Source organism: Leptopilina boulardi, unplaced genomic scaffold, assembly GCF_019393585.1.
Source record: "Leptopilina boulardi isolate dan_hultmark-lab unplaced genomic scaffold, ZJU_Lbou_2.1 LbouV2_248, whole genome shotgun sequence".
Lineage (NCBI taxonomy): Eukaryota > Metazoa > Arthropoda > Insecta > Hymenoptera > Figitidae > Leptopilina > Leptopilina boulardi.
Window position 1 is genome coordinate 254,850 of NW_026137805.1, and position 27,764 is coordinate 282,613.

Sequence of the window (27,764 nt, forward strand, 5' to 3'; positions counted from 1 at the left end):
ATCTTTTCAATAAAATATCTAAATTATTTTAATAAATTTACAGAAATAATTTTGTTTGCAATAAATTAATTCGTTTTTTTAATTTATTAATCTCTATTTCTTTTAACATTCCACTGAAAATGAAATATATTTTTTAAATTTAAAAAAAAAATGTCTCCCTGTAATTCAAAGCCCAATGAAAAAGAAAATCAATCGGCGATTTGGAAAAAAATTTATTCTATCGCAGAAAACATGAGAATTGTGACAAAAATATTTTTCGTTGTCAAATGAACAAAAAATAAAAAAAAAATCGCCAAATGATTTTCATGAAATTTTTTTTTTTATACCGTTCCCAAAAAGTGACAAATGATTGCGCATTTTTTTTACTTTTTTTTTAAGTAGAAGAAGAAGACAAAAAATGTGTGTACGATATTATTAAAATGTATATGCGTTATACGTAGTTCGTTAGCGATTGAAAAAATTTACCAACTTCGTATATTTTTTTTTTTTCGTTTAACTATATAAGTGAGACCGTTTTTTGCTATTTAATTGTATAGCCTACAAAAAAGAGCCTTTACAATATATATATTTATATATAATATATGTGTGTGTGTCTAAGGATTCGGATTATCACGAGTATCCGTCACAGTAAAAATTTTTTTTTTTCAACTGTTGACGTACAATTTGAAAAAAGTCGAAATTTTTTTTATTTTAAAATTATTAATCTCCATTTCTTTGAAATTTTTGTATTTACGCTCGCGCGCAAATTTCACGAGGTCATGGAAGATTGTCCATGTCCCCTGTAACCATTTGGAATTGTTCCTGACCTGAAAGAAAAATTTTTCTTTTCTTTATTATTGTCAGAATAATAAAAAAATAATTCTTTTTTTTTTAATTTCAGGGCGTAAAAAAAATTAATTTAATAATTTATTTGTGAAAATACTGCGCGGCTGCTAAAGGGGGTGAGGGAAACATCGGTGATTGGTTATTCCCCTTCCCTAAAGTTGCGCGCGCTGCGTCCCCTCTCTTTGTTAAAATAGCCGTTATTTTCAAATTGTAAAAATAAATATTGTCTTTTAAGAACTGCAAAAACACTTTTTGCTTCTAGTTGCGCAGTATTTTCAACTTTGAGAAAATAAATATATTTTGTCTTTTAAGAACTGCAGGAACAATTTTACTAAACTACAAAAGTACTGAATATTGTACTGATTTTGTAAACTCACTATGAAGATAAGCGGCAAGTTCACGATCATTGGCATTCATTGCTATGTCCCTTGGTACATTGCCTTTTCGATCTTGAAGTGTTAAATTGGCACCGCCTGCTACCAACATGCAGCAAATTGAACGAAATTTGCTTTCGGCTGCTTTGTGAAGGGCAGTCTGTCCCCTGGGTAATTAAATAAAAAAAAAAATTAGTTTTAATGAAAAAAAATTAAATGATCGATGAAACTATATAGTGGACTTACTTGTCATTATCAGTCATATTGATAATTGAGGGAGGAGCACAGGCAATGAGGTATCTGACGATATCCCTGTGACCAAGGCATGCAGCCAGATGAAGGGCAGTTTGGCCATTTGCATCGGTTGTCAGGAGTGAGAATCCCTGATTGTGTAGTGCTTTCAGAGCGGGAAGATCGCCCATTTTTGCAGCTCTTATCACACCATCACATGGCCTTGACGTCAATCCAGTGTGAAACATATGAACCTCGGAATCTAGGCTAAATAGTCTATCCTGCGGGCTAGAATCAAATAATTAGAATTTTTTAAAACAAAATTCCATTTTGATTTTTCTTAATTCACAACCTTGCACAAAAAAAATTAATTAATTTTCAATTGCAAAATTCTTATTTAATTACTAATTTTAATATTAATAATACTAACCTTATGTAAGAAGGAGTATTGTGCGACTGACCAGCAGCCAAATGGGACTTGGAGGTGGAGCTTTGCTTTGATGGTCCTTGGGGAAATTTGTCTTCATTCTCATAATCCCTCGTCGAAAGATGGGAATTCCTCGACGCTTGCCTACTATGCTCACGAATTTTTGAAACAGATTCCAGTCTAGAGGCAGATCTATTTTCTGAAATCGGTTCCGGTATTGAAGCCTCTCGGGATCTACTTTCTGGACGCATCTTCTCGTCCGTTACCGTTCGATTAACTCTTGTACGACTTTCACTGAAAATCACTTTTTATTTTTAGGTTTATTTGACAATTTTTCTTATTTTTTCAAAACATTGTTCAATATTTGTATAATTAACAATAATTTTCCCTTTAATTTTCTCCCCTTGACTTTTGATATTGGAATTTTTTAATTAAATTAAATTTTCATTCAAATATCTTGATCGAGTGAAGAAAATTCAAAAAAATGTGAAGCCAATAAAACGAGGGGAAATTTATGAGCCAAACACATCAATCACACAATTTGTCAGTCAATGAAACAATCAATCAAAGAATTCATCAATAGCGAATATTTATCGGTGAAGGAAATTATTAAATCAACAAACTGATATCTATAAATATCAAAAAAAAAAATTCAATACTAAATTAGCAAACCTTGATAATCGTTGAGAATTCGTTGCACTTTGAGATTTGTTTCCCGTTTCCTGATGAGATGTACTCTCCTGAAGGACGTAAACAGCTTCAACAGCAACGTCCGTGACGTAATGTAACTGCTCTTGAGCTTTATCTATCCTAAAGAATCTTTCTGCTGTGCAAGCTGTTAAATTAAAAAAAAAAAACAAAAATTGTCACTCGAAATAAGCTTTAGCTAATTATATCTAATTAATCAATTATATCGATTTGTGGGGGATATATAATGTAATTATAATCATCTTACTTAATCTTAAATCCTCTTTGCAATTATCCAATTCTCAAATCCTTCTAGGCAATTTATTTAATTAATCGTTTAGGTTGGAAATCCTCTTTTGAATTATCTAATTAAACCCTCTAAATCAGAAATCTTCTTTGTAATTGTCTAATTTCAAATTGAATGTCTAAATCTGAAATACTCTTTCGAAACGATTGTCTAATTAATTTTCTTTATTTAATTAATTTTATTAGTGAATTTAAAGAAAAATATTTAATTATTTTATATGATAATATTCAATTTGGTCATTGAAGAAATTCAATTTTTTTAATATCTAATTCATAAATCTGATAAGGTTAGCATCTAATTAAATTTAATTTTCCGAATATTTATTTAATAATTCCAGTGTTCAATTTTAATTATTAGAATATATAATTAATAAATCTGATAAATTAATTATCTAATTATTTAATTGAATTCAATTTTTCGAATAATTAATTTATTATTCCAGTGCCAATTTTAATTATTTGAATATATAATTAATAAATCTGATAAATTAATTATCTAATTAAATTGAATAGTTTGAATATCTAATTAATAATTCCCGTGTCTAATATACAACGTTTTCGAAAAACTAATTAATCATACCAGTATCTAATTTTAATTATTTGAATATATAATAAATAAGTCTGTTAAATTAATTATCTAATTAAATTTAATTGTTTAAATATCTAATTCATAATTCCAGCTTTCAATTTAAATCGTTTTCAAATGTCGTATTAATAATTCCAGTATCTAATTTTAATTATTTGAATATATAATTAATAAATCTGACAAATTAATTATCTAATTAAATTTAATTGTTGGAATATCTAATTAATAATTCCCGTGTCCAATTTAAAATGTATTCGAATATCGAATTAATAATTCTGATAGCTTAATTATCGAATTAAATTTAATTATTTGAATATTTAATTAGTAATTTGATTGCTAAATTTAATTATTCAAGAACCTAATTCAATTATTTAAATATTAATTTGCCGGGTTACTGAAATTACAAATTATTCTCTAAATTTCTTTATCTTAGAGGGATTAACGAATTAATTGATTTTATATTAAGATGATTATCCAGATTATCCGGGGGAAATAAAAATGTAATTAATCATTTAGATAATTAGACATAGGCGATTTAGACGGAAAAATAATTAGATTACCAACATTAATCATCGAAATTTAATTATTTTCTTTAATCTAAAATTAAATTTATCCCAAAAATCTTTGATAAGATTTGCACTAAATTCTAAATTTCAAATCAATTAGAAGAAAACGAATCTTAATCTCAACATTCAATCTATAACAAACTAAGTATAAATCCAATTTACAAACCAGATCATGTGAACTAATCATCTCAATATCAAAATCTAGAGGAATCGTTTCAATTAAATGAAATTATTTTATACTAAATCTGATTTCCTCGAATATCCTTTTCAGTTTCCGTAAACAAGATCGGGGGGTTCAGTGATCGATTACTTTCAATAATCAGTTGATGTTCAATTTCATTCATAAAACTTTCGACAACTTTAAAAATTCGATTACAGTAATTTAATTAAATTAATTTTTTTATTGAATTGCAGGATAATTCAATTGATTTAAATATCTAATTATAATCAGAATATCAATAAGAAATGGAATAATTCAAAAGGGATTTTTATTTTAAAAGAAGCAAAATAGAAATTTATAAGAAACTTACAATCGAGGAAACAACACGTGTCCATAGGATGATCCTTGGCTAGTAGATTCCTTAAGGATTCAAGATCAGTCGTCGCATCTAAATCGAGAGGATCAGCCAACCATTGAATCGCAGTCATTTTCAGTCTTTCCTTATCAGAATGGAAGGTCTCGTAGTCTGACATTTTAATCATCATCACCGGTAGCTTGAGCCTCTCCAATTTTGCAACATACGGCTTACCAGAACTTCTTCTCTTGGCCAGCATTGTTGCTTTATTCAATAAACTCATATTGATGATTGATGGTAACAAACGACACGCCTCACCGTCAACCTTTAATGAAAAGAAACATTCAAAATCAAATAAAACTAATTTCTGAACTCCTAAAATAATTCATTAGATTTATTGATATTTCTCCAAAAGGAAATCCTTCAAAAGGTGAAAGGAATTTCAAATTATAGAGACAAAATTTAAATTTTCAATGAATTTGCCTCAAGTCACATTAGTGTATAAACGAGAAATTCCTCTATTAACAGAAATTTTAATACAAGAAATACAAAGGAATTAAGATTATCAAATACCTGCATGGGAATTGTTCTTGTTGTAATGAGTTTAGCTTTGCTGCATTGCGCAATACTCGTTCCATGACCACCGGCCTGAAGAAGTGGAAGCTGATATGTCGTGAGACCCACGACCTCAATGAGACCATCATCAGTCGATGGCTCTTTGCCGATTCCACCTCCCCAGGGATGTGTTCCACCTCCATATGAAGCGATATTCAGGAAAACGATAGCATGAACACGATGCTCCTTTAATTTTGGTGTCATGTCAGTTCCATCGCATTCCAAGGTCACAAATTCTGAGAGATCCTTCCATTTTCTACGCACCAAATCCTTACCACCCATTTGTCCATAAAACATTTTGTTCCTCAATCGTGAATTGAACCTCTCTGGATGTGCCTCTGGTTTTTCAAAAAAACATAGAATTCATCAATATTCAATTCCCTTTACTCGATAAATAAATTAATATTATAGTAAATGGATTTCGGTTTCTATATATGGCATGATTTTCGACAATTGAGATGAAAAAAAAAAAAATTTATTGCATTTTATATATTATTTTTAATAGCACAAGAGCATGCTATCAATTTTTTATTTGGTTTCCATGGGAACTTTTTTTTTTTTTTTTTTTTTTAATCTTTTATTGACTTTTATTTCAAGTATCCCCAACGCATTTGAATGATTGCTGCAAATTCTTTTCAAGTGGTCCACTTGAAAATACAAATAAAATTTGTTCGTACTTAAATTAATTTCCCAAATTATCCTCTTTAATTAACTGTATAGTAAATAGAAAAAAATGATTTAAAATTCTAATACAGTAAATCAAAAGATATGGGGGAGATACTAAATATAAAGTACTTCCATGAGAGTTGAATAAATATTGAAAAGTAATAAAAAAAAGGAGGGTTATCTCGATCGGCTCGACTGGAGACCATTTTACAGGTAGTTAAACTTCAAAGGAAAACATTAAATTGACAACAACAACAAAAAAAAGGGGATATGTTTGATAACAAATATTTCATGATACAACTCTATTTGAAGATTAATTACACCTTTAATAATTGACGAAGCAAAAAGGTTTTTGAGTCGTTAAATCCCCCCACCCCTCATCCCTCGAACTACCGTAGTCAATTTCCTTCGATCTAGATTATTAAAGGACGTTCCGGGTACAAAGTTGAAGGAAAGATATCCCAGTGGCGCACTTTAAATGGAATGCGGGGTGAAAAGGGAGGAGTACGAGTAAAGTCGATATTACTTATTCACCTCTAGCCTCGTGGAACTCGAGAGCGATGTGAGCATCAACCCCAAGGGAGTAATAGTTGTTAACGACATTAAGGGGAAGGTTCTCCTTGCCCTTGCTTGCATCTTCATCACTTTTTGCATCAGGATTCCTCTCCACTGTCAATTGCCACCTGTCCAGTAAAGTATTTTCACTATCGCCAATGTTGCTTAAAATTTTACTTATTGGCTCATCCGTATAGCCACCACCCCAACCGAGTGCTCTTGCTAAATCATTTCCTGTACCCAATGGTAAAACACCAACTGCAGGTGATGGATTCACACCAATTTGATCCAAAACTGATAGTACCCATCCAACAGTTCCATCTCCACCGCAAGCGAGAACCCGAAGATTCGGTGTTTTTTGAAATAGTTCCAATCTATTCGAAAGGAAAAATTTTGTCATTAGTAAATTTTTTTTTTCGTCTTCAGGAAAAGAAAACATAACCTTTCATTTTGATCTTGACAAAATTCAATGTCAATTTATTTTCAAGTAACCCTGACCCGAAATTCTTTTCAAATTTTTTTTTTTGAAAGAGCTACACAAAATGAGAAATGGAATAATTAATCGGCTCATTTTTTTTTTGCTAACTAGAGGAAGGATTTTACCCACATTAATAATAATAACATGTTCCCAGATGATAACTGTTTTTTAATGAAAATGGAAATTTTGTGGACACAATTTCTGATTCTGACGTAGATGATAAATAGCAGTGGGGGAAAAAAGGGGAAATTATTCTTGGTGATAAAAAAAAGGGAGATAAAAAAATGAAATATTCACTGTAAGAAAATATTATTCTTACCCCATTCTTGGTCCTCCTTGGGTTAAATCAAAAACTTGTCGTGGATTTAGAAGCCATTGAAATTTTTGAAGAAGTTTTGAACCTTGATTACCACCCGATTTGGGATTTATAAAGACAATAACTGGTTTAACAGTGGTAGTGGGAATTGGTTTAATCACCCAAAGTTTTTGCTCCTTTTCATCCTTCTCTTTTTCCTTATTATTTTCCTTTTCCTTGCTATCTTTAATTTTTCTTCGACTCGATGCAGCTGATGTGCTACCAGATGTTTTCTTATTTCTACGTGGTGATTTTCTTAAACTGCTTTTGAAGCTTCCCTTTTTAGGAAGTTTAACTATCCATGAGGGTGGGACAATTATTGATGAATTTGTGCCAAGTTCACAATTCTCGCCAATACGATCGACATTGAAACATGATTCTTTATTGTGATAGGCTGTCTTACACCAACTGCAACTCACAGCAATAATCTCTTTTGAAGAGAAACTCAGTTTTGACTGAAATGATTTGCCACAGTTGGAACATTTGCCCTTTTGCGAACGTCGATGAACCCAATGATGATGTGTTTGTGTTTGTTCACGATATTGTCGTACGCCAACGTCACGAAAGCTCGACTTACAGGCAAAGTTCAAGTGTTCGAAGCAAAGCACATGAGTGACAACTCTACACGCTGCGCACTTCATACGTGGTCCGTGTTTCTAGAAATAAGAAAAAAAATTCTTATTTATATTTGCCGAAAAAAGCAGTTTTGTGATCAGTAGAAGAAAATTTACAATCAACGTTTATTCAAAAAAAAAAAACAATTAATTAAAATAACTAATTAATGCATATAAAAACAAATGTAATTTCTATAAAGATGCTTAACAAATGAAAATTGCAGTTTTATGATCAATAGAAGAAATTTTAAAATCAATGTTTATTTCGAATTAAAATAATTATTATAATTAATTAATTCTTATAAAAATATAATTAGAATTTTCATTAAGATGTACAAAAGTTAATGCAGTTTTATGATCAGCAAAAGAAAATTTAAAATTAACATTTATTTCGAATAGGAAAAATTAATTGCAATAATTAATTAAAATAATTAATTAATTTATATAAAACTAAATGGAATATTTATAAATATGCTCAATATAGAAAAGTAAACTCAGTTATATGATAAGCAAAAGAAAATTTACAATTAATGTTTATTTGAAAGAAGAACAATTAATTATAATAATTAGTTAATTGATATGAAAATAAACGAAATGTTGGTAAAAATCACAAATATCCAAATGTGAATGCAGATTTATGACCAGTAGAAGAAAATTTATATTACAATTAACGTCTTATTTCAGAGAAAAATAATTAATTAATTAATATGAAAATTAATGGAATTTGTATAAAGATCCATAACGTCAAAAAGTAACAGCAATTTTATGATCAATAGAAGAAAATTTACAATCAAAGTTTATTGCGAAAAGAAACAATTAATTTTAATAATTAATTAATTGATATAAAAATTAATACAATTTTTAGAAATATAGTCAATATCCAAAGTGAATGCAGTTTTATGACCAGTAGAAGAAATTTTTTCATTACAATTAACGTATTATTACTGAGAAGAATATTTCATTAATTTATATGAAAATTAATGGAATTTTGATAAAGATTCACAACATTGAAAAGTAACAGCAGTTTTATGAACAATAGAAGAAAATTTACAATCAACGTTTATTCCGAAAAGGAAAAATTAATTATAACAATTAATTAATTCATATAAACGTAAATGGCATTTTTATAAAAATGCTCAATATATAAAAGTAAACGCAGTTTTATGATCAGCAGAAGAAAATTTAAAATCAAAGTTTATTTCGAAGAGTAACAATTAAATTGTAATAATTAATTAATTGATATAAAAATTAATAGAATTTTTAATAAATGTAGTCGGAAAACTAAAAGCAATTTTATGATCAGTAGAAGAAAATTTACAATCAATTTTTATTTCGCACCGAAACAATTAATTACAATAAATAATTAATTAATATACATGAAAATAAATATAATTTTTGATAAATATTTTCATTGTCGATAAGTGCAAGCAGTTTTATGTTCAGTAGAAGAAAATTTACAATCAACCTTTTTTCTTTCGAAGCTGAATTATTATTTACATTTTTAATGATGAAACATGAAATAGGGTTTAGAAAATTAGAGCACATATGCTTAGAATAGGAGGCATACAAAGAGGATGAACTCCCTGACTTATTTTACAGAAAATGGAACATTAGAGCCACCTGGGAGTCGTTTCATTAAAACTTGAATCAACATGGCGTTGGTGCTCGTATTTAAAATGTATTTTGAGGTGCATTGCATTAAACATCATCTTCCTACAATTGTTACGACTCTATAAATCCCCCAACAAGTTTACGTGCCTCGAAAATGTAAATGCAAAATATATATATATACCACATGCGCATTTACTTAAATAATTCGAAAAATCATAAACTGAATATTAAAAATTATTTTCAATTAAAATTAAAAAAATTTAAATAAATTTTTTTTCCGTGAATAACAAATAAACTTGAAAATTGTTAATAATACTTTAGTGTAATTATTCACTATGAAGCGATGTTTAAAAAGAACCTCCCAATGTAAGCACGCGAGAGAATGAAAAAAAAGTCACCTACGAAAATTTGCACAAGGAATTTTAAATATATAAATATAAAAGTCTATCGTTCCAATCTCCATTTTACGTGCGATAAAACTGAACGCTTAGGAGAAATTTCAACAGTTTTGCCACGCTGTTTAACATCTCAGATCGTTCATTAATCATTCCTCCCTCAGACCTTTTATGTCAAGCGGGTCTTTAAATGAAAAAAGGACCTATACATATAATTGCTTTTGATCGTGTCGTTAGTCAAAAGGTTCGCGTTTTTTCGCATATATATGTATATTCTGAAGTCTTTTGAAACTAGGACAAGTGGACAGAAGCAATTTGTTTATTTATAGCGTCCGTTCAGAGAGATAACGATTTGAGGAGAAAGCTCTTCAATTAGAAAAACCAAAAATAAAAAAATTGACAAAAAAAGCAGATTGTAAAAGTAGAGATGATTTGGAAAACGATAAAAAAAGGCAGAGAAATTAAAAAAATAGTTGAAGGAATTGTGTGTCTCCCCTTGATGCGTTAGGCAATTTCCAATTGGCAGACTCTCCACGCTACGATATCCTATCGTGTGCGCTCTCCACGCAACGAAGTTCTATGCAACGAAAGCGCATTAAAGAGAGCAAACTCATTCTAAATGAAAATCTAAAAAAATAATTACGTAATTGCCTTTACATTTGAATATTCTCAAATAGCTCAAACGATTTACTGTATATAATTAAATGGAAAGGAAATTCGAGGATAATAAGTAAGAGTGTGTTAATTAATGCAGAAAATCAACGAAGTTAATTAATAGTAATCCCCGGCACTTACAGAGCAATCGTTGACGTAACAGAAATCCCCGGATGCTGCGGTTGGTACCCAAAGATGTTCTCCGTTAACTGCACCTGAACCCCAGTCGGGAGTTGATCGCGGTTCTCTGTGACTACTACTTGGTCCGCTCTCCTCTCTCCCACTGAAATTAAAAAAAGAATTTTCTCTATCACACAATTTGAATTAATTAAGAACTAAAAAAAAAATCCCCCAAGAACAATTGTCATTTCATTTTTCTCGAATTATAATAATTAAATTTTGCTTCACATTTTTCATTTATCGATTAACAAAAATTTTTAAATAAAAAAAAAATGTTAAAGAAAACAATGTTAATGGAATGAAAATAGTTTCAAATGGATCTATGGAATAATAATAATAATATATGTGAGATGATATTCTAGATACGATGGAAATTAAAACGTTTTCTGATGTGAGAAGGGGGAATTTCAATTTTACAAGGATAAATTGAATTTTCCAAGAGGATTTCTTTTAAGGTTCTTTGGGTTTTATATAAAGTGATTCGTAGAAACTTCTCTTTCTCTTGGCAAAAAAAAAAAGAAAGAAGTGAACGACTCTTTTTTCCCCTTTCCTTTCTTTCTTCAATTCAGAAAAAGAGGAAACCACCACCTTAAAGTCCCGACATGTTGACTTAATCGAGGGGTCAAAGTGACTGACGTTTACTTCGTTAATGGGCGAGAAGTATCTCTCCCTCTTCTACTACCTTTCCATTTCAGTATATAATAGAGGGTCAAAAAAACTTTGTCGATTATCGTCCAATGAGAAAATTATATTGTAAACATTAGACAGGAAATACAATATTCTTCATATTTTTCTTTTCTATAAAAATAAACGTTACTAATATTTTTTTTTAGCAGGAAAATATTTCTTCAATTATCAAAATATTTTTCACCATTCTATAAAAATTATATTTTAATATTTTTTTTATTATTATTAATTAATTATATTATTTCAAAAAAATGATAAATTAAATTTAATAATATGAAATTAGTTATTTTCTATTCGATATGCTAATATATTTTCGATTTATTTACATCAAATTTATTGCCATATTTTTTAACAGTGAGCTGAATATTTTATTTGAAAAAAAGAGATATTGATTAAAAATATAAAAATAAAAATTCTATTTAATAATATATGCATATCATAAATGTTTAAAAACAACCAAACACGACAGGAATAAATATCTCGAAATAGAAAGATTGAGTACCAGAATAAAGTAAAAAAAATTGATTATAAATTATAGAAATATATAAAATTTCAGATATAGAATCAATTTCATGAAAAAGGAAAATGTGAATTAAAAATAGTTTTATTTATTTTCTTTCACTAATTTCTAATTAGTGAAAGTGAAAAGGAAAGTAAAATTAAATATTTAGAACCAATTGAAAAGAAAAAAAAAATTTAAATATTTTTTGGGCAACAAAAAATGTAAGATTAAAAAAATTTTTAATTATTCTTTTATTGAATATAATTAATTAATAAACGTCAGTTAACTATGTTAAGTCAACAGCAGATGTTAACCTACATTCACTTAATATAACAAACCCTTATTCAAATATATATTGTTATTATTATCACAAAGTTTTCAAAAACAAATATATATAATTGAAACTATATTGAAAACAAGTTTGAGGATATAATTTTTTCAAAATTAGATATTTTATACTAACAATGAAAAACGTAACTTCGATTTAAAAAAAAAAATTTCTCCCTTTCATCATTTTATCTAGATATATAATACAAAAAAAATACAATACCTCTCACACACATATATGTATTGATATAGTTATATCGGGGTACAACTTTGAGATTTATATGCAAATGTATGATAATGTATCTGCAAATGTTTTTGAAACTAAAGTTCAATTAGGTCACATTTCGCATTGGAATTGACGGAGTATTCAAAAAGGACTTGGCAATTTATCATATATACATATAGCCCATGAATATTCCTTGCAAATATAAAATAATAATTTTCCCCCTATGATGATGATGTGGAGAAAAAATGCTAAATTATACAACAAAAAAAAAGAAGTAATTAATTCATAAATGAAAAATTAGGAATCCGTTATCAAAATTCAAAACGGTGAAAGATTTTTTAAAAATTGAAACTTATTTCTAGGATCACTAATTATCTAAAATTAATTTCGTAATCAGTAACATCAAAATTTTTAAAAATCTTCATATTGAATCCGTAATTTGGAATTATTAAAAACTGTCAACATTCCTTTTTTCTAATTATCAAGAATTATTAAAAAAAAAAATCACACGATTGTTTTTTGATGTAAGAGATATTTTAAGAAAAATATAATACCATTAAAAATGAAATAAGAGCAAAAATTGAAATTCTTATTCTGTATTTATACAAGTAATGGATTTAAATCTCGTCTTTCAATTCAAACCCTTGAGCTTAAACTTGAGTTTAATCTTTCGCTCTCGGTTACTCATTGGCTAAAGGTTCCCTCTCTCTCCTCTCTTCACAGTGTGCTTCGTGTGCAAACTTAAACTGAAAATCCAAGCTTTATACCAAAGGAAACTTTATCACAGTTAGTAACACTTTTGGATATCGAGACAAATCCGATATTTATCCCCCCAGGCAAAGAATGTATTATATATAATTAAGTTTTTCTCAAACAACGTTTATTCGATAATTTATAAATAATAAAACAAAAAAGAAATTGTATTAAAATTTTGTTTTTTTAATTAAATTTTCATATTAATAAAAATAATAATTTATATAAAAAGTGGATTTTTAAATTGGAAAATGAAAGCAGTTTTATGATCAGTAGAAGAAAATTTACTCAACGTCGAAAAGTAAACGCAGTTTTATGATTAATAGAAGAAAATTTAAAATTAATGTTTATTTCAAAAAGAAATAATTAATCAGTTGATATGAAGATAAAAGAAATTTTTATAAAGATAGTCAATATGAAAAAATGTAACGCTATTTTACGATCAGCAGAAGAAAAGTTACAATCAATATTTATTTGGAAGAGGAATAATTAATTATAATAATTAATTAATTGATATGAAAATAAACGTAATGTTGATAAAAATCACCAATATCCAAAATTGAATGTAGTTTTATGAACAGTAGAAGAAAATTTATATTACAATTAACGTCTTATTTCTGAGAGAAATAATTAATTAATTAATATGAAAATTAATGAAATTTTGATAAAGATGCACAACGTCAAAAAGTAACGGCAATTTTATGATGAATAGAAGAAAATTTACAATCAACGTTTATTGCGAAAAGAAACAATTAATTTTAATAATTAATTAATTGATATAAAAATTAATGCAATTTTTAGAAATATAATCAATATACAAAAATGAATTCAGTTTTATGACCAGTAGAAGAAATTTTTTGATTACAATTAACGTATTATTACTGAGAAGAATAATTCATTAATTTATATGAAAATTAATGGAATTTTGATAAAGGTGCACAACGTCGAAAAGTAACAGCAGTTTTATGATCAATAGAAGAAAATTTACAACCAACGTTTTTTCCCAAAAAGGAAAAATTAATTATAACAATTAATTAATTCATATAAACGTAAATGTCATTTTTATAAAAATGCTCAATATATAAAAGTAAACGCAGTTTTATGATCAGCAGAAGAAAATTTAAAATCAAAGTTTATTTCGAAGAGGAACAATTAATTGCAATGATTAATTAATTGATATAAAAATTAATGAATTAATGAAATGAATGAATGAATGCAGTTTTATGGCCAGTAGAAGAAAATTTATATTACAATTAACGTTTTATTTCAGAGAGAAATAATTAATTAATATGAAAATTAATGGAATTTGTATAAAGATCCATAACGTCAAAAAGTAACAGCAATTTTATGATCAATAGAAGAAAATTTACATTTAAATTTTATTGCGAAAAGAAACAATTAATTTTAATAATTAATTAATTGATATAAAAATTAACGCAATTTTTAGAAATATAGTCAATATACAAAAATGAATGCAGTTTTATGACCAGTAGAAGAAATTTTTTGATTACAATTAACGTATTATTACTGAGAAGAATATTTCATTAATTTATATAAAAATTAATGGAATTTTGATAAAGATTTACAACATCGAAAAGAACAGCAGTTTTATGAACAATAGAAGAAAATTTACAATCAACGTTTATTCCGAAAAAGGAAAAATTAATTATAACAATTAATTAATTAATTCATATAAACGTAAATGGCATTTTTATAAAAATGCTCAATATATAAAAGTAAACGCAGTTTTATGATCAGCAGAAGAAAATTTAAAATCAAAGTTTATTTCGAAGAGGAACAATTAATTGCAATAATAAATTATTTGATATAAAAATAAATTGAATGTTAATAAAGATTATAAACATCAAAAAATGAATGCAGTTTTATGGCCAGTAGAAGAAAATTCATATAAACGTAAATGGCATTTTTATAAAAATGCTCAATATATAAAAGTAAACGCAGTTTTATGATCAGCAGAAGAAAATTTAAAATGAAAGTTTAGTTGGAAGAGGAACAATTAATTGCAATGATTAATTAATTGATATAAAAATTAATGAATTAATGAAATGAATGAATGAATGCAGTTTTATGGCCAGTAGAAGAAAATTAACATGAAAATCAACGTCTTATTTTTAAGAAGAATAATTAATACGAAAATTAATTAAATTTTGATAAATCTGCTTAACGTCGTAAAGTCAAAGCATTTTTATAATCAATAGAAGAAAATTGATTTTGTTTTTATATTTCAATATTAAAAGATTAATAATAAATTTTTTTTTTAATGACAAAAGAAGGAAAAAGAATTAAACAATTGATGAAGTCCAAAAAAGACCGCGGAAACAATAAATAATTATATAATTAAAATTAACATAGAAGAAGAAATTGATGGATGAAATGAAAATTTCAACTCTTTAAAATACATACATATATATATAGAGAGAGAAAAAGTTCCAACAATGAAATGCAAAAAAATGGAATGGAGTTTAATTAATGCTATCATAACTGTGGTTATAAAAAGTACTTTATAATTTTCCCTCCAATTATTATCTCAAAATTGTGTGCTAGGAAAATTATAATTCGAAAATTTACATTTTCCATTGCAGTTGTTTTAAAAACTTTTATATATAGAGGAAAAAAAGAACCTTCAACTTTTTTATATTCAACATCCCTTATTTCTATTTACAAGAAAAGATAATACCTATTTCATTTATCTCTTCTCTCTTATTTTTTTTCCCCCAATATAAACAATGTTTCATTCAAATAAATTATTATTAATACATATAGGTATATAAAAATAGTATTTTAACGCTTGAAATTTTGAAATGCATTATTTTAAGATAAAGTCAAATTGCCTCATAAAAATTCAAGCTGATCTTTATATACCACTATTATATAGATATCTATATATATATAGGTACGTCAAGCCTTTTTAATCCTCGTTAAAAAGAAAGTTACAAACTTGTAAAAAATTAAAAATATTTCCCCTTGAAATATGTTTTATCTTTTTTTTCTGATAAAATTTGTTTAAAATGAAAAAAAAATTTAATAACAATCTAAAAATTCGTATTTAAATTAAAAAGCTTAAAAATAACGTCCACTAACGTACCCACCCTCTCAATGCTTCGTTCCCTGGTAGAAGTGCCGTATATCTTGTTTGAATATCCGTTGGAAGAACAATGTCCACACTCTTGCTTCTGATATTTTGCTGTGGCACAAGCAATGAATCACCAGTTTCGCTTTTTCCATTTTTTGTATTATTAAAACACGAATCAACCGATGCGGCACGATCTCTTTTCAATTCGGGAACAGTGAGAAATATATCCCTCACAACAAGTTTACTCTTATCCTCCTCATCGTCATCATCATCATCATCGTCGTCATCATCATTTGAACCACCAATAACCGTTGGGAATTCAATGGGAAACGATGTGAGCGCCTCTTGACGTGATAATCTTCCAAAAGATCTTCTCCTCTCCATACATGGAATTCCTTCGGTTACTTCAAGTGCTTCCAATTCTGGTTCTCCCTCCGATGAAGTTTTCTCCGAATACGTCATTAATGTTACTCTTATCTCAGGACTTCCCTCCCTTCTCGAATCGCCACTCACCTCTTCTTCTTCCTCCTCTTCCTCCTCCTCATCATCATCATTATCATCATTATTAACATCATCGCCGGAGATTTGAATGATTTCAATCTCCTCTTCCTCCTCATCTCTCGACGACGATTCATCATCATCGTCACGACTCTGATAGAGGCTCTTGTACTCCTCAACACAAGCACAATGATAACAACCCGACACCTGTATCACTGGTGTTTCAGGTTTTCGTGTCAATCTCTCAGAAAAAAGACTCCTTTCGCAGACATCAAAACTTTTCGATCTCTGTCCACTTTGAAGTTGTGGAACCCTAAGGGTATTTAGCCTCTTGCTGGGATCTTGAGAACGTACAGGTGAACATGACGATGACGATGATGATGTTCTCGTTGCAAGACGCAAATCACGACACTCATCGTGACGTTTAACTTCCAATTGAATTTCATCAAATGATGCAGAACGAACTTGTTTTGGTACCTCGAGACTTGACTGTGATTTCATTTCTGAGCCAGTTGGCGTGCGTGACCTCTTGAAGGTCGAGCGCAATTTCTGCATCCTCACCTGGTGCTGGCCTCAATTGACCTGCACCACCACCGTCGTCCCTCACTCTCCTCCTCTTCTTCCTCCTCGTCCTGACAATCACTTTTCGATGTCAGTTGCCTCCAAGACGACGACGTCCCTCGTTCGCTCCCTTCCGTCGTCGTCGTCGCCCTCGTGTCAGCTGCCGATCTGCAGCCCATTCTAAGTGATCTCAGTATCACTTCACCCTTTCCACTTCTCGAGCGTTTTTTTGATCCTTTTTTTTTAGAAATAGTCCCTCTCTCTCACTTTTAGCAAACTGTTAATTATTATTTTTATTTTAATATAAAAAAAATATTGTTACTTTTTGATGCAAATAAACTAGTTAATTGGGAGAATAGGGAATGGGTTCAGTAATTACCTCCACTACTTGAAAGCTGCGTGCGCATCGTGGAGGCGGGACTAGTGTTCCTTCGTGCGCAGGCTGCGTACGGAGGAACACAGAGTTGACAATAACGCAACTGCGCTACGAAAAACTCTCTTAAAGGTCGAAAAAGCGCTTTTAGATAAAATGCATAATAATAAAAAAAATAGAAAGTAATATAAAAACATTTTTACTATTCAATTTATTATTTTGTTAATTATATTGCATTCTAATAAAAATATTAATTTTCTTTAAGTACTTGAGAAGATATTAATAATTAGTATAATAATAATAATATTATTATTATTATTATTATTATTATTATATGATTATTAATCAGTATAATATTTATTAATTAATTAATATATTATTTATTTTTATGATTATCTATGAATTTTTTAATACTGAGATAAAAAAAATACTGCGCGCGCAATTTTCAAGAAGTGGGGGTAACTGGTAAGTAAAGGTTCCTCTACAATTAACATGCTGCGCGCTCAACTTTCGATACAGGGGAATAACCGATCGCTTAAGGTTCCCTCACAACGCTTTCCGGATATGTTAAACCCTTTTGTGTTTGACACTTTTTCAAAATATATAATTATTGTTAAAAATTTTAATTATTACTATTCTTTTTTTTAATTATTATTATTTATTTTTTCTATTAACTTAATTATTATTATTATTATTATTTCTTTTCCAATTTGGTTTCAAAAAAATTTTTTTTCAATCTTAAATCAAATTTCAACAAAATTTGTATTTTAATTATTATTTTTAATTAAAAATTTTGATTAAAAAAATTTTTATTAAATATAAAAAATAATTAACATAAAATAATAATAATTAATTGTGTATTTAGTAAAAAAAAAGTTGTATAAAAATTAGTTTGATGAGAATTTCAAAAAAATTTTTTTTTATCTATAACTTTTGAAATAAAAAAAAATTTGATTCTATTTTATCATTTTCGAATGTTTTATATATATATAAATGTGTTGAATAGAAATGTTACAACTACAAAAATGTTGAACTTTAAAAAATTTGGTATTCAATTTTGAAAGCAGTGACCCGTGATGCTCTCTCTCAGATATATATATATTTCCATTCGAATTTTGTTTAGATTTTGCAATATTAAAACTGACATATTGAATCCACCATTTTGAATTTTAAATTTTTCTTGCCTCTCATTTTATCAATATATTTATACACAAAAAGGATTCCTATTCGAATTTTTCTACTTGTATATATAAAATTATTAAAAAATAAATTTAAAAAAAAATTGTTTTAATTTTCTTTGAATTTTTTTTAAAAAATTTTTCTTGACAAATTTTTTATTTGTTAAAGTTATTTCATTTCAGAGTTTCTATTTTTTTTTAAGTTTTTCTATACTGGAAAAAACTTTCCAAGAATTTAAAAGTAAAATTTCTTGTTTTTCTTCAAAATGGTAAATAGGAAAAATTTTACCAGGAGAATTTTCTAAAGAATGTGTTCTTTTTTTTGTGGGGACAGTTAGAAAAACATTTTTTTAAATACAAAAAAAATTTTTTTTTTTTCTTTTTAACAACTCGATAAAAGCGTAAGGATCATTTTCAGAAAATAGATGAGAAATTTTCCAGAAAATGAACACAGCAATTTCCTGACAAAATATTTCCTGTTTAAACATTTAGAAAGTAGTTTTTGAAAAAAAATATAATTGAAATTTAGAGGAAAATTTGAAAATGAATTTTTTTTAAATTAAAAAAAATGAATTGTAGTAAAAATCTAAAAATTAATTTTTTTAAAAGTGGACAAAATTGAAATTTATTTAATTTATGCAAAAAAAAAGTTTTTCTTGTAAAAAATAAATTAGGTAAAAAAATTAATGACAAAAGGAAAAAAGTATAGTTCCAAAAAGAGAAAAATTTTGTGTATTATAGTTTTTTGCTTTCGCTGCGCAATATATTGACCCTTGAATTAAAAATCTGACCATGTTCCCAGGATTTTATTAGATTCTTTACGACATTTTAAAAATCCAACAGGATTTCTTTTTACGATGCAGAAAATTTACGACCATATATAGGTTTTTCTTAGGACGTGTCAATTTTTAAGAAAAAAAAAAAATGTCCCCTTGGAATTTTTGAAAGATTTTTTTTTTATTTCCAAAACTAAATTTTTTAACATATTTTTTTTTATTATTTTCTTTCAGAATTTAATTTTAATACAAAGAAATTTAAATAACAAAAAAAAAATTAAAAAAATTTTTTATTAAAAAAAAATTTTTTTTAGTCTTAAAATTTTTTAAATTACTTAATCTTTAGTATTTGTAAATCATTTGAAACACGTTTTTAGACCAATGAAACAATTTCTTGTCATATTTAAAATAATCTGACATCATCAAAAAATTTTTTGGAATTATACCAAGAATTTATAATTATCTCCGAGGGAAAATTTGAACAATCTAACAAATCTAACAGCTTCCGTGGGAAAATCAAATATTTTTGGAATGATTAAAAAAAAAAAAATTTAGATGAGAATTGAAAACAAAAAAAAATGAAGGCGAATTCTTTATTTCTTTAAGAAACCACAAATTATCAAAGCATCGTAAATAATTTAAAGCCAAATGATTGCGAAATTTCCAAACAATCATAACTCGTCAAAGGAAAATCTATATAAATTTTTAATTTTAATTTTTGTGTTTAAGAAAAATATTAATTAATTTTCTATTTTTAATTTAAAATTACATTTTTTTAAAAAATATTATATATTTTTCCTCTTCATTATGAAATAAAAATAATATTTCAACATTTTTCAAATAAACATTTTTCTTTATTTTCAAAATAAAAATAAATTCAAATTTATTTTTCAAAATGTAACATTCAAAGCGTGAAATAATTCAAGTTTATCAATAATTCAACGACTCAGTGCAAAAATTATTTGAGTTATTTTTTTCAATTTTTAAACACATTTTGTTAAGAATCAAAAACACATTTGCAATGAAAAAAAAGAGAGAATTTAAAAAAAAAATTTACAATGGAAAAAACAGAAAACAATATACAGAGAGAAAATTTTAAAAACTAAAATTCAGAAAAAAAAGTTCCATTTGTTGCTATTAACAATAGAAGTAAAAAAGCAAATTAAAAAATTTTTTTTACACAATTATTTTCAAAAAAAAAAAAAAAAATTTTGATTACGATTCGAAAGAAAATAGAAAAAAAGGGGAAAATTATTTTCAATAGTTCTTTAAGAATGGAAATCAGTGCTAATTTTAAAATTTAGAAAAAAATGGAAAAAAATAGTGGTCTTCAAAAAGAATCTTGGAAGGCTTTCCATCACAGGAAACTTCTCCAATCTCACCGGAAGCTACTCTCTCTCTCTATATATATATATATCGAGAACTCTCGGCATTTCAGGAAACTCGATCCTTGAAATCCCTTCTGAACCATTGATTCGTCATTAACATACTAATTGCATTTTCCGGATTGCATATAACTATTGTTCCGTGGCTATTAAACCGATTCTTTTGGGTTTAATTTTTAAAAATTTATAAGGAAAAACAAATATTTTCTCTTTTTTGTTATCCAAAAAGGATAAATGCTCCTTTTTTTTAAATTATGTAAAAAATTATTTTTATCTATCCAAAATTTTTTTTCCATTTCCAAAAATTTTTTTTTCACATTTAGCGGCTTTGGATATTCATAGAATGTTCCAAATTTTCTATGGATATCCTTAAATCATCCATAAATATCCTGGAGTTAGTTATGGATAGTCTAAGGTCATCCATAAATTTCTGAAAGTGTCCAGGAGTTAAGGAAATCGTCATCCATAAACATTCAAACATGTCCAGGAGTTAGCTGCGGATGTCATCCATAAATACCCAAACATATCCAAGAGTTAGTCATGGATATCCAAATGTCATCCATAAATATCAAAATCCTGTCCCGAAATTACCTATAGATATCCTCCAAACATCAATGGATAACTATGGAACAGGTTTGGATATCTATTAGCAACTAAATGATATCCAAAAATTATTGACCCTGTTCCAGAGTTACCAATGGATAACCAAAAAATATCTTTGGATAACTAGAAACCACCTTTGGATATTTATGGTAAAGCCTACGATATTCATAAATTTTCGAACATTTCTCGGAATTATTAATGGATAACCATAGAATAACAATTGGTAACTCTGGGACAAGTTTGGATATTTATGGATGACCCAATGGTATCCATAAATTTTCAATCCTGTTCCAGAATTACTTTTGGACAACTTTTAGATAACTTTTGGATTAATAATATCAATGACTAACTCCGGGACAAGTTTGGATATTTATGGATAACCAAAGGATAACAATTGATGTCCAAACCTGTCTCGGTATTATCTATAATTACCCTTAGGTCATCCATAAATATCCAAACTTGTCCTGGTGTTATCTGAGTACATCCATAGAATATCTGGAATGTCTGACTTGTCCCAAAGGTACCTACGAATACCCTCAGGTTATCCAAAGATATCCGAACCTGTCCCACGTTATTTAAGAATATCCTGACATCCCCTATGGATGACAATTCCTGTCCCAGCATTTTCTATGAATATCGTCAGGTGATCCATGGATATCCTTACCTATTTCAGGTATTTTGAATATCCAAACGTCATCCATTTTTATCCAAACTTTCAAACTGGCTATTGTTTGGATATCCAGAAAACTATCCTAATACCAATGCTTTCAAAAAATGATCCACCAATCGAAAAACAAATTTTCAAAATTTTTTATTTTTCATTTTTGAAAATTAGGATATTAGAATATCACATCCTAATTTCCAAAAAAAAAAACTGATAATCCAACTGATAATTCAAATTCTGTGAGGCTAACTTGTAATCATTTAAAAAAAAATTGTTTTCAATTTTAATTATCCAAAAGGGAATTAGTAATTTGCTTTCAGTGAGAGAGAGACTGACTAGGATTGTGGAAGGTGGGGTCCTTTGAAGAGCGAGGGATTGCCTCAGGTGGTCTCCATATCCCGCGTGCGTCTTTCGATCCTGGCAAACACAATCACCGACCCGGCTCCTCTATATACGAGAAACGTTTGTACGACTCACGACAATGTTTCCCCTTAATCTCTTTCTTTAAAAAAAATAATAGTTTCTTTTTTCTTAATAAGAAAAACAAAAATTTGTCGTCTTTTATTTTTTTTTTTTTTCAAAAAAAAACGCAACCCCGGTGACAAGAGAGAGGAGAAAAATCGCGGCGCGCCGCGTGTATATGTCTCTGTGGTTTGCACAGGGTGGACTAGTCGCAAACTACTGACCAGGGTTCGGTTATCGTTGCGAGGGCCAAGTGCGAGGGGGTGCCCAATAAGCCACTGGCTTCTTTCCTTGCTCCGCTCAACGTTGCTGCTCTTCCATTCCTCTCTTGATCCCACCACCCACCCTCTCTGTACCTCAATTCCCTCTTTCGGTCAGGCATGCGCCCTTTCAAATGACTGAAAACACACATACACACACACATATATATATAGTGACGCACAACGAGGTACTCGGGATTCCAAGTGTTATACCTTTATATATAGATATATACATAGATATATGTCGCACGTGCATATGCACGACTCCTGGATATACCAGGGTGAGCCCCCGGAGTGGCGTAAGCAACACGTCACACACGAATTTCACCACTTCTCCTTCTCTTTCTCAATCCCCCCCCTCTCTCACCTCTTAGAAAGAGAAAAATTTTATGTTATGAATGATTAAACATCTGTTCGCAATTTAAATCGACTGTACTGTAATTCTTAAGATACCGAAACGCTGAGAAAAGTGTATCGCGATCAATGGTAAACAGGACTGTTGGTAGTTTTGAAAAAAGACAACTGACAACTCTGCAAAAAGGCAGACAGATTTTTATAATTAGTTTATGGTAGTATCGAAATAGATAATTTTAATAAAGACAAGTGACAACTCTGTAAAAAAACTGTACAGTACTGTATCCTTTAGATACCGAAACGCTGATAAAAGTGTATCGCGATCAATGGTAAACACTACTGTTGGTAGTTTATAAAAAAGACAACTGACAACTCTGCAAAAAGGCAGACAGATTTTTACAATTAATGTATGGTAGTATCGAAATAGATAATTTTAATAAAGACAAGTGACAACTCTGTAAAAAAACTGTACAGTACTGTATCCTTTAGATACCGAAACGCTGAGAAAAGTGTATCGCGATAAATGGTAAACAGAACTGTTCGTAGTTTAAAAAAGACAACTGATATCTCTACAAAAAAAGAGACGAATTTTCATAATTAGTATATTGCCATGAATGGTAGTATCGAAAAAGATAATAAAAAAAAGACAAATGACAACTCAGAAAAAAAGCATGGGCTACAAAAAAATATAAGAATAAATAAGACAAATGGCAACTCCGAGAATACAAAGAGGCAAATCGCCTAAGTTTATCGCGAATAACGGTACTACTACGTTTTTTTTTCTAAACAAGAAGTGTAAATAAATTATCATACGATGAGGCAAAAACTTTTTGCAAGTGTATCGCGATCAACGGTAGCCTTATATATATATTTTTTTTAATTTGCTAAAACACCAACACTAAATCCGTTTTTATTAATAGAATAATTTAATAAAAAAAAAAAAATAATAATAATAAAACATGTGACAACGTTGAGTGTAGAAGCAGTTGAATTATTATAATTATGGCCTACCATAACAAACAAAAGAATTAAATTTTAAAAACCATATTAATAACAACTGAGGTATTTTTCATTGTTTGACAACAAAAATTTATTCAAGTAAAAGTTGCCGACAACTGATAACGTTGTGCTTACAAAGAGGCGAATCATCCGAATTAGTGTATCGCGATAAATGGTGTCACGTACCCAAGATTTATTGATTATTTCATTATATAAAAACAATTTTGTCAACATTTTCACTTTATTGGAAAAATTTACTTTAATATAAACATATTTCTATATAATATATTGCATAATTTAGAATAATTTATTTTCCCTTTAAATTAATTTGTTAATATAAATAGTCAATAAAAAAAATTTTATTCAAGAAATTTATAATTATTACTATTTTTATTATTACTATTATTATGAATATTATTTTTTATTTTTGTTCATATTATTTTTATTCTTATTATCATTATTATTATTATTTTTATTATTATTATTATTATTATTATTATTATTATTATTATTTATTATTATTAATTAATTGTTATTATTTTAGGAATTAATAATAATTATTGTTACTATTATATTTCTTAAAAGGGACAATTTAGATGAAATTTTCATAAAAAAGGCGGCATCAAGTGATATCGCTTTGTTCACACAAGCATGTGGATTGCTAAAGTTAGTGTACCGTGACAAACGGTGTCACGAACCCGTGATTAATTGGTTATTTAAATATTAAAACGTTTTTGGAAATAGTTGACTTATAACCATTGAACATGATTTATAAACGTACTTTATCAAAAATAAATATATATATTTATTTTTGATTCAGTACGTTTATAAATATATATTATTTTTGATAAAGTACGTTTATAATTAGAATGAAAATATAATTATATACTTGAAATTACTATTTAATTATACTTATTGCAAATTAAATTTTTATTATAATTGGAATTGTTTTTTTTAATTATTGCTATCGTATTAAATTATTAAAATATATTTCCTGACAAATGGCAAATAGGTTATGTTTTCTTTAAACATGTAAATATATCGATTTATATCGATTATTAAGCAGCTTATTGGCTATTTTTGTGGTAAAATTCATTTTTGTAGCGGGAAATTTAAATGTAATATCCTTCAAGTGAATAATTGTTAAAAAAAAATTGTGAATTATTTAATGTGATCTTAATGATAAAGTCAGAAATATTTTTTCTCTATTTCTACATAAAAATAGGAAAATCATTCAATAATGTATTTCTCATTAGTTAATGATTTCTAAAATATATAATTTATTTATTCTATATATAAAAATATGAATCACGTAAAAGAAGATAAAAAAAAGGGGGAAAACTATTGAAATTGATTGTTTTATATCAATTATTCATTGCACGAAATACGTTTTATTATATATAGATTACAGAAACTTTTCTCTCAATCCGCAAGCAATTTGTCATAATCGATTTCTGTGCATTTGTTTGATTTGTTTTTTTGTTTCCTTTATCACGCGTGCACAATATGTATACATATATGAAAAAAAGAGAGAGAGAGAGAGAGTAATGCCAATAAAAAAATGATGGTCAATTTGAAAAATTGCTTGATTTTTAAAAGAATTCATCAATTTTCACCCCCCCAAAAAATATTTTAAATATTTCTTAATCCATTGTAATAAAAAAAAACCATTCAACAAATTCTTTTTCGAAACTTTTTTTTTTATTTTCTCTCTAATTTTTTTTTTTAAATAAATTTTAAATAGACAGAAAAAAATAATTGAATTGATATGGTAAAATAACAAAAAAAAAAATTTATTTATAAAAAGTTAATTAAAAAAAAAATACGAACATATTTAAAAAGGAGGAAAAAAATTTCAAGTACTAGAATTACTTTCGGATATGCAATTGTTTTTTCTTGAAACTTAATAAAATAAATAAAAATAGAAAAGCAGTTAAAATTATTGTAGAGACTTGAGTGTTTTGTTTCCGTAAGGGTTGTTTTGCATGAAAATAAGCCTTCGCGTGTAAATAGAGAGGAGCTTCCCGTTCGAAATAACACGAGTATTTCAATAAAAGCAAAAATCTATTATTGATCGAACAAGCGAAAAAAAGAAAAATTATTCCCAAAAGAATTCACACAATTAAAAATAAAGAAATTTTTTTTAAAAATTCAAAAGATTTCTTTCACTACATAAAATTACGAAAAATGATTTGTAATTTCATTTTCTAAAAATATTCATCTCTCAGAAAATGTTTCCTTTTCTGAAAAATGATTCTCAGGCAAGAATTTCTTTTTTACTGGACCGAGAAAAAACAACTGTTCTTTTTTTTTGGTCATTAAACATTGTTTGACGTATATAAGAAAGACCAGCCTAAAAACAGAAAAACGTTTTATCTTTAGAAGAGGGATGTGGTTTTGAACGAAAAAAACGACTTTTTTTTACTGCGTCATAATAAATTGCTTTTTCTCATTGAATAAACATGTACAAATTTTTTTTTTTTTTTTTTTGAAAAATGCATAGTGGATTATTTTTACTGTACTCGGAAGATTATTTCCCCTTGAAGAAAAAAAACGTAGTTTACCTAGTTTTGAGTTCTTTTCTCTCTGGCAATAATCGACAAACAGAGACGAATAAAATAAAGCTAATAGATCGAGATGAGAGTAAATATATTTATTTTTGAAAAAATAAAATGGATTTTTATTTTAATGAAAAAAAATAATTTTAGTATCTTGTCACATATATAGAAATTGAACTTTGATATCTATATATGCTATTAGGAAAGGTCCTTATTTACTGCTCCGCACACGCCTGTCAGGTTAATAGTTTGAAACGAGGCAAATTGATGAGCTAATGTCAGCTAGAAAGCCTCCTATATATCTTCCGTTCAATACACGATATAGGTTCCATCACTAATATAGTCTGCGGGTATATATATCTAATAGAGATCCTCGTGTCCCTAATTGCTGTCAATAGACTCGAATATAATAAAAAAAAACCCCTCTTCATATTGCGTGTGCATCGAAATTTCTGCCAAGTACTTTCCTAACCTCAAAATTTGATAAAGTGACACGCGAGTTTTCGTAATTTTCCCTATTCCAAATTTTTAGGTTAGGAAATTACGTTTCCTTTTTTCATTTTGTTCTATAATTAGTAATAGTATATTACTAATTAGCTAATAATAATTCCATTGCTTAAAGACAAACTTTGAACAAATTTTTTCCAAACACTTTTATAAGATACTTTTATACACGAAGTAGAGCAACATTTTCCAAACACTTTTATAAGATACTTTTATACACGAAGTAGAGCAACATTTTCCAAACACTTTTATAAGATACTTTTATACACGAAGTAGAGCAACATTTTCCAAACACTTTTATAAAATATTTTATACACGAAGTAGGGCAAGAAATTTTTTTTTAAAAATGAAATACAATTA

At 27.7% G+C, this 27,764-nt stretch overlaps 1 protein-coding gene across 4 annotated transcripts; it reads right to left on the reverse strand.

The window, feature by feature from the left end:
• Positions 1-695: 695 nt before the first annotated feature.
• LOC127280597 (eye-specific diacylglycerol kinase) lies at positions 696-22,993 on the reverse strand. Of its 4 annotated transcripts, none has more exons than XM_051303692.1 (12): positions 22,604-22,993; positions 16,246-17,523; positions 10,602-10,743; positions 7,151-7,842; positions 6,333-6,727; positions 5,091-5,470; positions 4,533-4,842; positions 2,530-2,692; positions 1,861-2,151; positions 1,446-1,718; positions 1,203-1,366; positions 696-806 (listed from the first exon to the last, which is right to left on the reverse strand). In XM_051303692.1, the coding sequence occupies exons 2-12, from the start codon at positions 17,280-17,282 to the stop codon at positions 757-759; spliced, it is 3,897 nt and encodes a 1,298-aa protein (XP_051159649.1). In that variant the 5' UTR covers positions 17,283-17,523; positions 22,604-22,993; the 3' UTR covers positions 696-756. The 4 variants fall into 4 exon arrangements, with proteins under 4 accessions (XP_051159649.1, XP_051159648.1, XP_051159647.1 ...); XM_051303691.1 differs by having other exon boundaries at positions 16,246-17,554; XM_051303690.1 differs by having other exon boundaries at positions 16,246-17,565.
• Between the last annotated feature and the right edge of the window lie 4,771 nt (positions 22,994-27,764).